General features: G+C 42.0%; 1 protein-coding gene across 5 annotated transcripts in view; it reads right to left on the bottom strand.

Annotated features, from left to right (window-relative positions):
• Positions 1-15,727, bottom strand: part of MTA1 (metastasis associated 1) — a 555,902-nt gene that overhangs the window by 446,035 nt on the left and 94,140 nt on the right. For 3 of the 5 annotated variants that reach the window (XM_069208854.1, XM_069208851.1, XM_069208852.1), the window contains exon 3: positions 11,171-11,264. In XM_069208854.1, coding sequence (XP_069064955.1) covers positions 11,171-11,264 — 94 coding nt within the window. Of the gene's footprint in view, positions 1-11,170; positions 11,382-15,727 lie in introns of all 5 variants that reach the window. The other 2 variants (XM_069208855.1, XM_069208853.1) reach the window with 1 other exon arrangement.

The raw sequence follows: 15,727 nt of genomic DNA, 5'->3' as shown, positions 1-15,727 counted from the left end.
GCAATCCACAACCAAATTCATCTATTGGCACAATACATTCCAGAGATAGACAATCAGTTGGCAGATATCCTCAGCGGAAATCACCAACAAACTCACAAATGGAAGATTCAGCCTCAAGTACTTCAAACATACTTTCAAAGGTGGGGAAAACCAAACCTAGACCTGTTCGCAACAAGCGAAAAACAAAATGCCAAAACTGCGCATCCAGACACCCACATCCCCTAGCCAAGGGAAATGCTCTATGGATCAATTGGTCAGGGATATTTGCATATGCTTTTCCCTCTCCCACTTCTTTTTCTAGTCAACAAGGTGCGTCAAAGTTTACTCAACATGATACTCGTTGCACCAATGTGGGCACGTCAACCGTGGTTCACAACATTATTAGATCTATCAGTACTACCACACTCCAAACTCCCATCCAGACTGGATCTGTTGACACAAAACAAAGGTCAAATCAGACACCCAAATCCCAAGACACTCAATCTAGCAATTTGGCTCCTGAGGTCAGAGTTATATATTTACAACTCCCATCAGAATATATGGAAGTTATTAAGGAAGCAAGAAAACCCACTACTAGACAGTGCTATGCAAACAAATGGAAAGTATTTGTGTATTACTGTCAATCTAAAATATAGACCCTCTTACAGCATCAATACAACATATTGTATGTTATTTACTTCATTTACTGAAATCAAATTTAGCATTTTCTTCAATAAAAATACATCTTACTGCAATCTCAGCATATTTACAAAATATACAAAATAGTTCTTTATTTAGAGTTCCCATCATTAAAGCTTTCATGGAAGGCTTAAAACGCATCATTCCACCCAGACCACCACCAGTTCCTTCTTGGAATCTAAATATAGTGCTTACAAGATTTATGGGACCACCATGAATCTATGCACTCGTGTCAAATTCAATTTCTAACATGGAAAGTTGCCTTCCCAGTGGCAATTACTTTTTTTATAAGGGTAAGTGAAATCCAAGACTTTACTCTTGAAGAACCTTTCTTCCAAGTACACAAACATAAGGTTTTACTAAGAACAGATCCAACATTTCTACCAAAAGTTGTCTCACCATTTCATATAAATCAAGCAGTGGAACTGCCAGTCTTCTTCCCACAGCTAGATTCTGTCGCAGAAAGAGCTCTACATACATTAGACATCAAAAGAGCTTTAATGTACTATATAGACAGAACTAAACCATTTAGAAAAACTAAACAAATATTTGTAGCTTTCCAAAAACCACATACAGGCAATCCTATATCAAGACAAGGTTTAGCCCGATGGATTGTAAGAATGCTGTATTAAAGCAAAAAGACAGCTTTTAGTTACTCCCAAAGCACATTCTACATGGACAAAAGGTGCAGCAATGGCTTTTTAAGGGAATATACCAATGACTGAAATATGTAAAGCAGCTACATGGACAACACCACATACATTCACTAATCACTACTGTGTAGACGTATTATCACAACAACAAGCCACAGTAGGTCAAGAACATTATTTCAAACAACTTCAACTCCTACAGGCTGACCACCGCTAATGTTTGGGAGGGCAAACTGCTTTGAAGTCTATGCATAGCATGTGTATCTGCAGCTACACATGCCATTGAACAAAAAATGTCACTTACCCAGTGTACATCTGTTCGTGGCATGTTCTGCTGCAGATTCACATGCACCCTCCCTCCTCCCTGGAAGCCTGTAGTCGTTTAAGTTACAAACATTTGTACATATGTATATGCATTTACATGGACATCTTTTACTTTATACCTTTATACTCTATCACTCCTTCCTTTACCCTCTGCGGGAAAACAATCTTAACAATGAAGTCGATGCCCATGCGCAATGGAACCGAAGAGGGAGAGTCAACTCCATCCCGTGACTCCAAAGCATTTCTTCGAAGAAAAACAACTTGTAACACTCCAAGCCCAACACTAGATGGTGGCCTAATGCACAGCATGTGTAGCTGCAGCTGCAGTTATACATGCTATCGAACTGTTAATGGACTGTAAATGTTAAGGAAACTGGGAGACTAAAAATTAAATTAGAATCCTCAGATTGTTTTGTGGAAGCAGTGCAGGTGCATCAAAAGAATATCAAAAGTATCGACAATGTCTGGCTTCAACTGAATTTAGAAAAGCTCCAACCATCTTATTAAAATTATTATTTTTTAATTTTGTTTGCAAATTAAATAAAATGTGCTATCATTTGTGTATTTGTTTGATGGAATGTTTGTTTCCATTTTTTGTGTATTGTTTTGCAGTTCAAATCATCAACAATGTTCAGGCCTGGTTCCCCAGCTTCCAGCAACGACTTGGTGGGTGGTCCTCAGATTACAATAATGATTCAGTGGGGGGCCCTGGGTTCTAGTAATAAAGTGGGTGTCCACAGAAGTCAAAAGGTTGGGAACCACTGCTCTAGTTGAAGCAAAATGTAAATGAGGGTGGGTGGAGGGCTGGCTGGAAGCTCCTGTAAGTAATTATATTTGACATTTAACCTTAGAAAAATGAAAACATCTTGGCTCACGCCTGACCTAAAAATGGTTTGTCTGCCATAGCCTCTATAACACATGCAGATAACTTACATAAATATGTATAGACAATGAGAAAATACATTTTGCAGATGTATCACCGTTACAGTGTGGTAAAAGCACTTTGATACATGGGTCAGAACCAAATGGTAACAGTTAAGCATCGTAAGATTTATAAAGTAGGGCTTATTCTAAACCATAATGCACTTTTATATTTTGTCATGCTGAATTAGATTTTGTGATGCTATCACACCCAGTACGTTCCAAGACCTCCCCTACAGGAATTTATGCAGATTTAACAATTTGATCCATTTGGCTCTCACTATGCGATGGAGGCACAAGAATAAAAAAAATGAGGAAAGGGTTTTAATGTGTTCTGCCAATCACAGAAACAAATAATATTTAAAAAAAAAAAAAAAATGATGAGCTAAAGTCACAATATTGGAGTACCCAATCAAACTATCTATATGTAGAATATAGGCAGAGACAGCCTTATAACTAAATGAGTTTTGTTTTGCACTATTCGCACTAGTTTCACCAAGTGCAAAAATAAATTAGTTATTTACCTGTAACTGCAGTTATCCAGTATTGGAATCTTTCATAGATTCACATGCTTGAATCTTCCCAAGGTATCCTATATATATAATAACCATCGAGTATACGATGCGAATAGGCCTGAAATTTGCTAGTCTATCCATATCATTTTTTTTTTAATGGAATAATCTTGAACCATGACCAAAACTCCCAAGAAAAGCTCCCTTCCTCGGAATTTCAGCATTAGAGTGAATTATGTTTCCTGAGTCAGTAAAAGGGAGCCTCTAAGGGGAGGAGGGTGGGATGCATGTGAATCTATGAAAAGATACTAATACTGGATAACTGCAGTTACAGGTAAGTAATTTCTTATCCAGTATTGGATCTTTCATAGATTCACATGCTTGAATCAGAATAACAAGCAGTTTAATAAAATTGTAGCGGATAGTGGGTATGAAAGAATTTTCTATTTCATAACTTATACTGAGTAGTCATAGTAACACAACACTATATCCAGAGATGTAAACTTGTATCAGTAAATATAATAATAACAACAATAATACAACAACAAATCGAGATAAACACCAGTAATGGAAATAAAATTCTTCATTACCATAGAGGCTCGCTTTACTGGAACAGGAGTCGTGGAATTGCTTGGCCCACGGCCGTATCCGTTCTATGCGTTGACTGAAGGCAGTAGTGCTTTGTGAAGGATTGGGTACTCTCCCAAGTAGCAGCATAGCATATTTGTTCTAACGGAACTCCAGCAAACAGAGCAGCAGCGGTAGATACTGCCCTTGAATGTGCTCTGGGCCGCCTTTCTAGAGGTTTTCCTGCTGCAGAATGGCAGAACTGAATAGTTGCTGATAGCCACCTTGCTATTGTTGTCTTTGTTACTGCAGAGCCCAGTCATCCAGGTCCGTAGGAGTGTAATAACTGATCAGACTTGCAAAAAGTTTTAGTTCATTGAACACAGAACTTAAGACATTTCTTCACATCCAAAGTGTGGAGGGATTTTTCTGCTGGCGATGTTGGATTGGGAAAATATGTCTGGAGAATAACTAGTTAATTGAGAAGGAACTTCAGGAAAAAAAATTGGATTTGTTGGGAGAATGACAAAATCCTCAGTAAAACGCAGAAAGGGTTTTTGTGTAGTGAAAGCTTGAATTTCACTCACTCTTCTAGTGGAAGTGATCACAAGAAGAAAAGCTATCTTCCACGTAAGAAACTTGAGGTTTGCCTTATATATAGGTTCAAAACGGGGATTTCATTAATTGTGAGAGTACAACGTTAAGGGGGAGGCAACATTACTGGAGGAAAGACCCTGAATAAACCTCATGAATTGCTTAGTTATTCGTGATGAGCAAAGGGAGGTTGTGTCCGAAGAGCGTCTGTATGTCAAAATTGCTGGCAAATGCACTTTTACTGTGGAATGCACTAGCCCTGAATTCGCTAGCATTAATAGGTAAGGTAATATTTGTCCTGGAGAGGCCTCATAAGGATGCAAGTTATGTTACTAACACCAACAACAGAACCGCTTCTATTTAATGCGATAACTTCTGTTTGTGCTGCCCGCTCTCCCTTCAGAAAGTATGTTTCTACATTCTGGGGTAATCCTGAGATGCTGGAACTCTTGGAATTCAGGAGCCATGCATGAAAGTTCAGTGACGTTGGATCTGGATGTAATATCTCCCCTTGATGCATTGAAAGTAGCATTGGAGGGAGACGTATCTGTGTGGCTTCCGACATCAGAAGAAGCTCCATGTACCGGTATTGCCTGGGCCATCTGGGAGTGATCAGTATTAGGCGACAGGATTCTGCCTCCATCTTGGCTATGACTTTGGGAATGGGGGAAAAGCGTACGCATAGATCACAGACCATTGCATGGAAAGGGCATTCCCCCAAGACCCTGGAAGGGGATACCGACTTGTGTAAAATTGGCCTTTGGTATTGTAGTTCGTTGTGAAAAGATCCAGAGTTGGCCTCCCCATTTTGTAAATATTTTGTCTAGATGGGCTTGATGAAGTTCCCATTCATGACAAACTCTGATGGTCCTGCTGAATGCATCCGCTAGCGCGTTGCGCACTCCTGAAACATGTTCGGCCTACAGGGAGATGTGGTGTACTAGCCAGTACCATAGTTCCCGAGCTTCCTGTGAGAACGTTATGGATCTCGTTCCTCCTTGCTGGTTTACAGAATACATGCTGGTTGTGTTGTCTGTCTGCACCAGCACTCGGGAGGAATGCCTGCAACGTGAGGAAAATGACTGAGCTGTTGATGTGCATCAGCTTTTGATGTCTTGACCGTTTCCCGTAGATCTGCAGATATTGGAGATGACCTCCCCATCCTTCCATTGATGCATCCATTGTAATTATAAACTGTAAGACTAACTGAGTGTACATGAGACCTTGAGAAAGATGAGACTGGTGAGCCCACCAGTCCAATGCCTTTATTATCTTTGGCGTAGTAAGAATGTGATCTTCGAACAATGCTTGCAATTGGTTCCAATGAACTTGTAATTCTTTCTGCAACGGTCTCATTTTGAGACGTGCATTTAGTACCAGGTTGATTGTGGAAGATATCATACCTAGGAGCGATTTGTACAACCTCATTGAAATGAACTTTCTTTTTGATATTATTGTGGCCAAAGATGCCAGCTGATTTTGTCATTCCTGTGTAAGGAAAGTCTTGTTCTGCTGCGTATCCAGGATAGCTCCGAGAAAGGTCATCCTCTGAGTGGGTACTGTGAAAGATTCTCTCGTTGACTGTGAGACATAGTTTTTGAAAGAATGCAATGCAGTCTTTTGTCGCTGCTAGCGTTTTTTGTGGAGCTAACGCTTTTAGTAGCCAGTCGTCTAGGTATGGAAAAACCGGATGACCTTGCTTACAGAGAACAGCTGCTACTGGGGATAGACACTTGGTGATTATGCGTTGAGTGGATCCAAAGGACTAGAAACTGACAGTGAATACCAGCTACTGTGACCCGAAGATATTTGCAATGCTTAGGATGAATAGGAATCTGGAAAAAAAAAAAAAAAACATCCTCCAAGTCTAGAGATGTTATATAGTCTCCATTGTTAAGGAGATTTAATATGTAGGAAAGAGTGATCATTCTGAAAGTTTGCTTGTGGAGGTACTCAGTGAGATGTCAGATCTAGAATAGGTCTCCATTCCCCTGTTTTCTTTCGCACAAGGATAAAACAGGAATAGAATCCTTTACCCCTCTGAGCCATTGAAGCTTCTTATATTGCTCCCTTGAGAAGCATCAATTTGGTCTTTTTTTTTTTTTTTTTTTTTTTTTTTAGTACGTGAAGATGCGGGGAATGAGTCCCTTCTGGGGGATTGGTTGGTGGTTTTAATGTGAATTCCAAAGTGTGGCCATAAGCTACTATGTTCAATACCCATTGATCCAAGGTGATAGTTTCCCCAGTTGTGGATATGTTTGCCCCTACTTGATGCTGGGAAGGTTGAGCAGCTAGTACTTGGACTAGGTCATTGCCTACGTCCAGTGTCTCTGGGTTGATGTGAAGTTCTCCGACTGGCGATACGATTGCGATGTTCTGTATTGGTGGTAAGGATGAAACTGTTGGGAACGGTAGCATGAACCTCGATAGGAGGAAGAACCACGTCCCCTTGCCCCTCTGAAAGGCAGTCTTCTATACTGCAAAGCGCCTAGGGATTTAGCAGTGTCAATCTTAATGGCAAGAAGAGCTTTGTCTATGTGCTTGCCAAGGAGCACATCTGTCATATGCCATATCCGGAATCTTCATTGGCACTTCAGGTCGAAATGAAGTGGCATTGAGCCAACACGGACACTTCAGAACAGCAGCGCCTGCCAACTGTCTAATCCCTGTTGAAGCTATGTCCATGGCAGTGTCAATGATCTCAGAAGAGGCTTGTTCTTCTTGCAAGATCTTTTTTTGCATCCTGTCTTTGATCCTCTGGGATGAGATTAATCATAGATTTGATGTCGGACTCTATCTGCCTATCATATCGTGGCAGGATAGCCAAAGCATTAGCAGACCTCACTGTAACAGCCGACATGAGGGGAAATCTTTTGCCTATTGTGTCAAGGCGTTGACCAACACAAATCTGGTAGTACTGAAATAGGGGCTGCTGGATTTTTATATAGTCTCTGCGCAGCTTGCGAGACTACGGAATCCGGCCTAGGAGGTCCCATGAAGGCATACAGGAGAATCATCAGGAGCCCTGTATTTCTTGTCTATATGTGGTAGGACTGTAGCGGGGTTCTTCATAATTTTAATACCTTCCTGCCATAAGTGGGCAATAATGGGAACGGACCTTAGTGATTTCCGCGCATGATCTTTCAAAGGAATAGAGTAGAAATGATGTAATCCTCCCAGTCGCCTGGTTGAGACAGTAATTTGCCTTCTTCCCTGACATCCTCCACCGATGTGGAAGGATCATCTCTAGGAGGGGAGACAGCGTGTGGTGGCAGTCATTCTATGTGTAACTGGAGGCGGAATATTTGATGCCAGAACAGAAACTGTACGTGGCGGCATCTGTAGTCCGAAAGCATGTCTTGGAGATCCTCTATTAATGAGCGAGGCATAAATGAGTGGGGACGATGGAATTCGGGATAGTACTGTTGCTCAGTGTACTTGTAAGCAGAGGGTGTATGATGGTATCCCTCAAAATCCTGACTTTGGTCACCCTCATAATATTCCTCTTCCTAATATTTTACATTGAGCTCATCTGACTCTTCAATGTCTAAAAGATGACTCGAGAGAAGGGGTGAAATGTTTGTCGTGTATGCCAGGGTGGGTTTATGGCAAGTTTTTATTTTCACCGTCGACAATGGGAGCATCGACAATGGGAACCTTACTGACGGTGATGTTGTCGTCGACTGTCATCGGCGAGGTCTTGTGTGTCTCCGGGGTTCTCGTAGAAGTTATTGGAACCTGTATGGAAGATGTTGTCTTTGTCGACACAGATGGTCTCGTCGATGATACAGTGGTGACGGTAGTCGTCGACGATGTTGCAGTCGACGGTGATTTCATAGTCGACAGAATTAAGACATGAGATTTTTGTCCTCATCAGAAGATGTTTTTCGGGCTTTAGTTCTCTGTAGCCACAGCAACAATCTGCCGTCTCTGCCTCTCAAAGTTTTAGGTGGGAAAGTTCGACAGATTTTGCATTCTTTTGCCTTATGAGTAGGATGAAGGCAATAGATATAATTTTTATGTGGATCATCTACATGAACTCTTTTTCCCCACAGGTCTTGCAGAGACGAAAGAGGCCTTTAGAATCAGACATAATTGGATTCAAATGAAAGTCCACACCTTATCTGAAGTAATCTGTGGAAAAAACTGAGCAGAGCTCAGGGAGATTCCCTTCACACTAAACGTACTGTGAAAATCTGAGGAAGGGAGCTTCTCTTGGGAGTGTTCTAGAGGGTGCTGTCGCCTGATTAGTCATGGTTCAGGTTTGGTCCATTTTGAATAATGAAATGGATTGACTAGCAAATTTCAGGCCTATTTGCATTGTAGACTCTACGATTATTATATACTGCTTTATAGGATACCATGGGACTCCCACTTCGACGACTGGGAAGACTAAAGCATGTGAATCTATGAAAGATCCAATAATCGGATAAACTCCACTTTACCCCAGTTTAAAGAGATACAGCTGCTTTCATGTTCACTTTTGTTGCCTCTGCGGTCTCCTACGGTTCTTGCAGATAAAATTATTGGAATGTAATATAAAGGTGTTTTACACTAAATATGCTATAGGTACCACTACGGTCCAAGATGTAATTAAGTACAGATTCATAAACTACTGATTTAGAGTTTGTCCACAGATGGACATAGTAAATACCTGGGTGAATGCTTGTCAGATGATCCATTACGGTAATATGTAGTTCTGCAACTAAAGCAACTGCTGTAGTTGCTACTAGCAAAAATAGCATGATACCTAGAACATCTTTACTTAGGGTCCAAAAAAAAAATGTAACTTTTAAAATGGAAGTTCAACAGTTTCCACCTTTAGCCCATGGTAAATGTTAGCTGCTGAGCGGGTGCAGAGTGGGGACGAAAGGAGGCCGGTTAGGTGTTTAGGGGCATGGGTGAGCAGGTTCCTTTCCCAACACACCAGCACTGGGAACACCGGGTGAGTCATGATCACACAAAGTGGTGTCCCTCCAGTGGATACCACCCCACTTGACTCATAATGAAGGCCATGTTGGAGAGATGGCCAAGCAGTGATATTAGAATTCATGATGTCTTATGGCTGCTGCAACAATAACAGTCTGTGGGAGTGGATACAAATGGGATTTTGTGGTGCAGGGCATTACTACTGAACAATCCTAGGCCTCACTAACTTTGAGGGGACAGGAGTTGTGAAAATGTCTATTGCAATAGATGTTGCAAGGAGAACCTACATGAGGCCCAAGAGCACGGAGACTACTAACAATCAAAGTGCGCACAAAATAAAAACGTAAATAAAATGAACCAATACAAAAAGGATAAGATGGTAAAACTAAAAAAGCTTAAAGGCGTTTTCATCTGTCACTGCATTTAAAATGTGCTGATGGCACAAAAACAAAGACCTAGAACGAGCCAAGCCATATAAACTTAAAGTATTCTTAGGAGGGCGATGCTACCTCTGTGGTTCGTGGTATACCTGCAGAGCGTACAGTCACAGTAACAATATCAATACGAAATAGGCATGGGGAGCACCGCTAACAGGCTGGTAAAAGACTGTCTTAACTTAGAGTTTGTTTTCAAGGTATTGTTCACAGGCTTTTCAACCAAGGTAAAGCTGCATTTTCCAGTGCCACATTACTAGAATATTGCTCTTTTAAAGTGGAAGGCATAGACTCCTTATTGAATGTCTGTACACAATGCCATTTTAGTAAGAGGTTTGGACTTTGGAACTTCTGACAACATCAAAATGACCAAGGTATTTTATTTAGGTCCAATGCAACACCCTAGACATCATCCACTTCATACTACCAATTTCCAGTCGTAGAAGCCTTGAGGATTAATGGTTAGGGTTGGCATTAGCTAAGAGGTTTTGATCGTAATAATATAACAACATTACAAAACAGGGACTTTCAGCCAGCACTCTTCATCCACTGTCCTGCTGTCATTCGCATTTTGCTTCTGCGCACCATGTCATACAGAATGAGGCATAGGGTTAGCCCACCTCAGCCGCTGCCTCATGCACCATGTGCACATCCACAAAAAAGTATACTCCTTCTGTGTCAGGAACTGCTAGGCCAACGTGTTTTTTACCTTTTCATTTTTATCTGTTTGCAGAGGGTGCATACCTCAAGCAAAAAAACATTAAGAACACAACCGTGTATGCGTCAGTGGAATTTGCCTTACAGGGTAAGTCAAAGAACAAGGGTAAAAACTGGGAAGCACGTTTAATGTCAGCTGACTGAAGTAGTGATTAAAGTCCGCCTTTCTGGCTTCCCACGCTAAAACAAAGTCGCACATCTCAAGCAGGACAAGTCTAGGTTCTATTTTCTATATCTGATGAAGCAGGCTTCTTAAGGCATTTTGACATACAGGTTAGATGAGTATTCTATATGTGAAAGGTGCTTCTCACTGAAGATTATTTCCCACGAACAACCAGTGGATAAGAAAGTACGATTTGAACCTTGGCTGCGTAAGCAAATACTGCCAATGAGCAGAACGGTCTACAACCATGAACCGTGTGGCAGAAACAGGGAAAAATTATGACACATGGCTGCAAAGGGGGAATGACATGGAAATGTGTGCCTAGTACTAAGTGGACAAAGCTTTTGTTAAACAGTCTTCTGTGGTACATTTTCTGGGGCTATTAGAGTGCTAGGCCTCAGGACCTGATCAGTTAAAGCTTGTCAAATCCCTCATGGAAGTAAAAGGGTTTGTTTTTGTTTTTTTACTTTTATTTAACATACAAACATCTAGGCTTGCCGAAGTCTGAGAAAGGAGATCTGACACCAACACACATCTGCTCAGTACAGGGAGTCAGGCCAAATAAATACACAAATGGAAAAGGGAATCCCAAGCTAGACAGACATTGAGCATGGTTTCAAGGCATTGTCAGAGTGAAATTCACATTAGAACATCTACAACGTAAATTAAAAAAATACCTACTTGCATGTTTGTCTGCCAGTGATATTAGTGTGCTAGATATATCTCTTCTTCTGTAGAAACATACCACTTTTGCTTCCACATTTCCAGTTGCAGTCTGTAAAGTGGATAAAGGTAGTCTTTAGCGCCAACAAAAACATTAAATGTGTATCCATCCATCCTGGTCTCAAACTCCTGTTCCTTCAAGAAGTGGAACACCAACTTGACAGTCACCCTTGTAAGCATGAAAAAAACACAAAGCAGTAGAACATGTTATTTACCTTTGGTAACACTCTTTATGCTGGATGCTCTAACTTCATAACTCACCATTAGACTGGATTGTCCAATAGATTGGCCAGGTGGTAGCCACAGAATTTTTCAACAATACTATAGTGCTCAACTAGAAGGTGTCATTCAACTCCGTCCTGACTACATATCACCCTAGACATGACAGAGGAGCACTGCATATAAAATCCACCCTTGCATGCTGAAATAAGTTTCTAGACTTTTCCCCTTTCAGCGCCCTCAGATGAGGAGTGCAAGAACAACTGATGGCGGCAGTGTGATTATCTCTAGCTTGATACCTTTTTAAATGTCTAATAGAAGCCACATCACAGAAGAGGACAGTGCAGAGGTAGTGTGGAATCTGCTGTTATATAGAGTATCCACCGGAAGGATCATTACCAAAGATAACTTACTTGTTCTTCTAATGGATATTTCTAACTGCAGATTCCTCACTTTTAGAACATATACCAAAGCAGTGCATCGCAAAGATGGAGGGACGTGGGAGTCGACTAAAGTCAAAAAATCCTGCACCACCGAACAGGTGAAGTGTCCTTCCTGCCGAACATGGTTTTCAAGGCAGTAGCGCTATGTTAAGGTATATACCAAACACCCATGCTGTAGCCTACATTGGGCAGACAACTCTCATACCAATAAAGTCATAGCACCCTTGGTGGAATGTAGCAGACCTTGATGCAAGGGACATTCACCTTGAGAGGGTCTACTTTTGCACAGTCATCCCTTTCTTCGCTTCACAAAACCCCACAAAGAGCTCATCTTCTACTCAATGAGCCTTAGTACAAAAAAAAAAAAAAACACACACACACACACACACACACACACACACACACACCCCCCTCCCCCCCCCCTCAAAGCCCTTTTGAGGCCCACCCGATGGAACTGCTTCTATTTCTGAGTGGTGAAGGAGAGCAAAGAATGCCAGTAAAATGACCTCATGCCCAACATAGAAGGGTAACACCCTTAGGTAAAAAGGCCACCGAGTCCTCAGCACAAATTGTCCTGGAACAAGGTGGTGTTGGGTGGTAGCACTGAAACAAGCAGCCGTAATCACAGTGAGGAACACAATTTCAGATTCAAGAGATGGAGTGAACAAAAATGCATAGGGGTAAAAGGTGCACACACAACAATAGGCAAGACTACGTTAAGGTCCCACTGGGTCCTCACAAACTGTTTGGGAGGGAACATGCTTATCAAATCCTTAATATATTGCATCCCACTTGGTGATTTAAACACCAGTTGATCTGGCTGACATAAAATGGCCAAACAGGATAATAAATAACCTTTTACAGAGCCTCTTACAAGTCCTTAAAACCTTTCTGGGCTAAAGACAAACAAGCAAGAAGAAATCTTACAGCATAGTTTGTAAAGGGGCTGCATCTCAGACACCAGACCTAGTTAGAAACCTAACAGCGCCCTAGACAGATCGATTTTGTGTAAGGGCATCTGGTAAAGAGAATGACATCCACTAACTAAGAAAGCAAGTCAAAAGCAGACAATTTCAGATGCTCAATCTCAATGCATAGAGGTGCAATTTGCAGGGTTCTTCCATAATGACAGCATGATCAGAGAACAGATGCTCGTGCACAGGAGTTTCAGATACCACATTTGTGGTCCAATCTGAAGCAACTATGATGACTCGGACCATCCATCAGGTCCTGGGACCTGTGTCAAGAGACTTTGCTTCAGAAGAGGCAGCTGGAGTGGTAGAATATCTTTCTAGTCACCATCTGGTAGAGTTCTAAAATGCCAGAGCAGATGAATTGACCAGTTGCCGGGTAGATCACGAGCGGCACCTGAATATGCCCTGCGCCACCTCGAGATACAATAAGTGGCGACGAGTCATGGCCATGTCAATGGTTTTGCGCATTGGCATTTACTCCAGAAATCCTGTTAGGAGACTCATCCCGCCTGGAATGGAAAAAGGGACTTGTATGCCTTCCTGCCACTACATATCTTATGCATGTTCTGAATTTAGACCGTACCTTAGAAAGCCACACGCCTCCTGGGATGTTTTAGATGGGTATCTCTTCTCTCATGGTGGTATCTCCGTCCTTCTCCTGTCGTACCTCTTTCCAGGTTTCCCTCTGTGATCGTGACAGCTTAGTTCTCCCTCGTTCTCTCACCAGTTCCTTGTTTTCTTCCATAGTGTCCTCCCAGTCTCTCACTCTCTCTCGGTTTGTCGTTCTGCCCGCCCCTCCGAGGCCCGCCACCTCCTCTGGTGTCTTAACCCAGAAGTCTTTAAGACTTCTGTGTGTTGTTCTTTTCGTGGTCCCCCTGGGGCTCCTGCAGGACGGCCCGTCAGCGAAAGAGGCGTTATCCTCTTCATGCGCGCGACCGGGCTCTCCGTCACAGTCCCCTACAAGGTTATCTGTAAGAGTCTGGTTAGAAACTAAGATTAGATCAGTGGATGTTAGCCCCAGCTAGAGGACATCCATAAGAACATTGGTATTGACCTCCATGGTGGGGAGCTGGAGGTCAAGGACTTCGGCCACCCTACACATCATGACGTAAGAAGCACTTAACTCAGTGGCATAATCAGGTGGCGTATAGAAGCTCAAACTCATTTGAGGTATCAAGGTCACTAGCCTCCTGCAGGTTATTATACCAATTTTCCGCATAATATGGTTGGGCAGTCTTATCACCAGCAACATAGTCACTGTCCAAATCCATGCCAAACAGGGAATGCATGGTGTGCATTAGTCTCTGTGAACTACGATCAAGTGAAAGAAATTAGGCGCAACTCTTCACTCTAATTAGGAGTGGAGAACTGCCTTGTTTCTCAAAGTTGTGGTGGAATAAGTCGAGAGATTGTCTCCAACATTGAACGACTCCAAAAGCGATATTGAGATTTATGGTGCCGCCCAAGTGATTTCATAGGGGAAGATTGTAAACTGCAAGAGGAGGCAGAGTCCAGGTCAAACATCTTGCATTTTTATTTCAACGAATCCAAGGACTTTGATCGAAACGAAAACCAACCTCTTGAACGACTCCTACAACTTCTGTACCTTGAACCAGACACAGGCTGAACTTTCGACTTGGACCAGTCTCATTGAGAAGTCTTCCAAATGCTTGGCAATGTAATGTTTTGCCTCATTGTCTTGTATGGTCTTTGGGTGAATAGATGCGCAGTCACTGCAGGGCTTTTGGTTGTACTTCGACAACAAGTAAATACAGGCAAATCTGATGAGGATTACAGACATTTGTTTGTGAAAGTTCGTACAGGGCTTAAACCCTGTGAAAGAATTGTTATTTATTTTAAATCGAGGTAAGGTCTCAAAGAGATGAGGGATAACACCTGATCAGCATGTGGTAGCGCACAAAAACAACAACAAAAAAACCCTGGTGGCAGCGCGTGGAAATGACGTGGGGAACTTCTATAACCTCCGTGCCAGAGTGGAACGGCATCTGTGAGATGCAGCACACCACGCCCTACCACTGCACAGAGATACAGCTAAAACGTTTTCATATCCGGTCTGGCGTCTGGGGAGTAGTCAGAAATTGAGGAATCTGTGGGTATAAGTCTCTGTTCTGAAGGTTGCAAAGAATGGCATTAAACTAAAGAGGAGGCAGCAGCAAATTTAGAGTGGCTACAATGAGGCCACGTGTAACCCAGCATGCTTCAAGCAACCTACACATCAAAAATGTGGCTTTACAACAAGGGCATGCCATGGGTTTTTCTGACTATATTAGATCAATATTTGGCATTACTTTCAATAAACACTTCGTAGGTGCTTGTCCTACTTAACTCAGGGTAATGTTAGACATAATATTAAACACAGTATGTAAACCCTTTTTTTTTATGGATGACCATAAAACCTTTGGTGGAAACAGACTAGCTCTGTTGAGTTCCATGACCTTGGTAGAAAGGGCAAGAGGAAGGGGCAAAGTATGAGGTAATGGGCAAGCCCCTTGTTAAATTTGTAGGGACCCGCATCGAGATCACATCTGGAGTTCCCATGCATATTACCGGGTTGCAATCAGTCTCCTTGATAGAATAGGACTTGTCTTTACATTGTGCTAAAACCTTTCAGCACATATTTATTGTGGGGTGGGGGAGGGGGACAAGGGTAAATGTATAATATTGTCCAATATTGCGTTTAGGGGTTCTGGTGACAACTCAAAAGGCGGAATGCCACATGGTTTGTAAATGTCACTCAAGCCACAGATAGCAGAAAGAGGGGTTACAACACATATCCTGCTTAAAAGGTTTTGTGCTATTTCATCTTTCATTAATAAATTGATTTTGAATGGACAACTGAGAGGGCTACTGTATTTATG

Source organism: Pleurodeles waltl, chromosome 9 (assembly GCF_031143425.1).
Source record: "Pleurodeles waltl isolate 20211129_DDA chromosome 9, aPleWal1.hap1.20221129, whole genome shotgun sequence".
Lineage (NCBI taxonomy): Eukaryota > Metazoa > Chordata > Amphibia > Caudata > Salamandridae > Pleurodeles > Pleurodeles waltl.
This window is presented reverse-complemented; position numbering and strand designations above follow the sequence as displayed.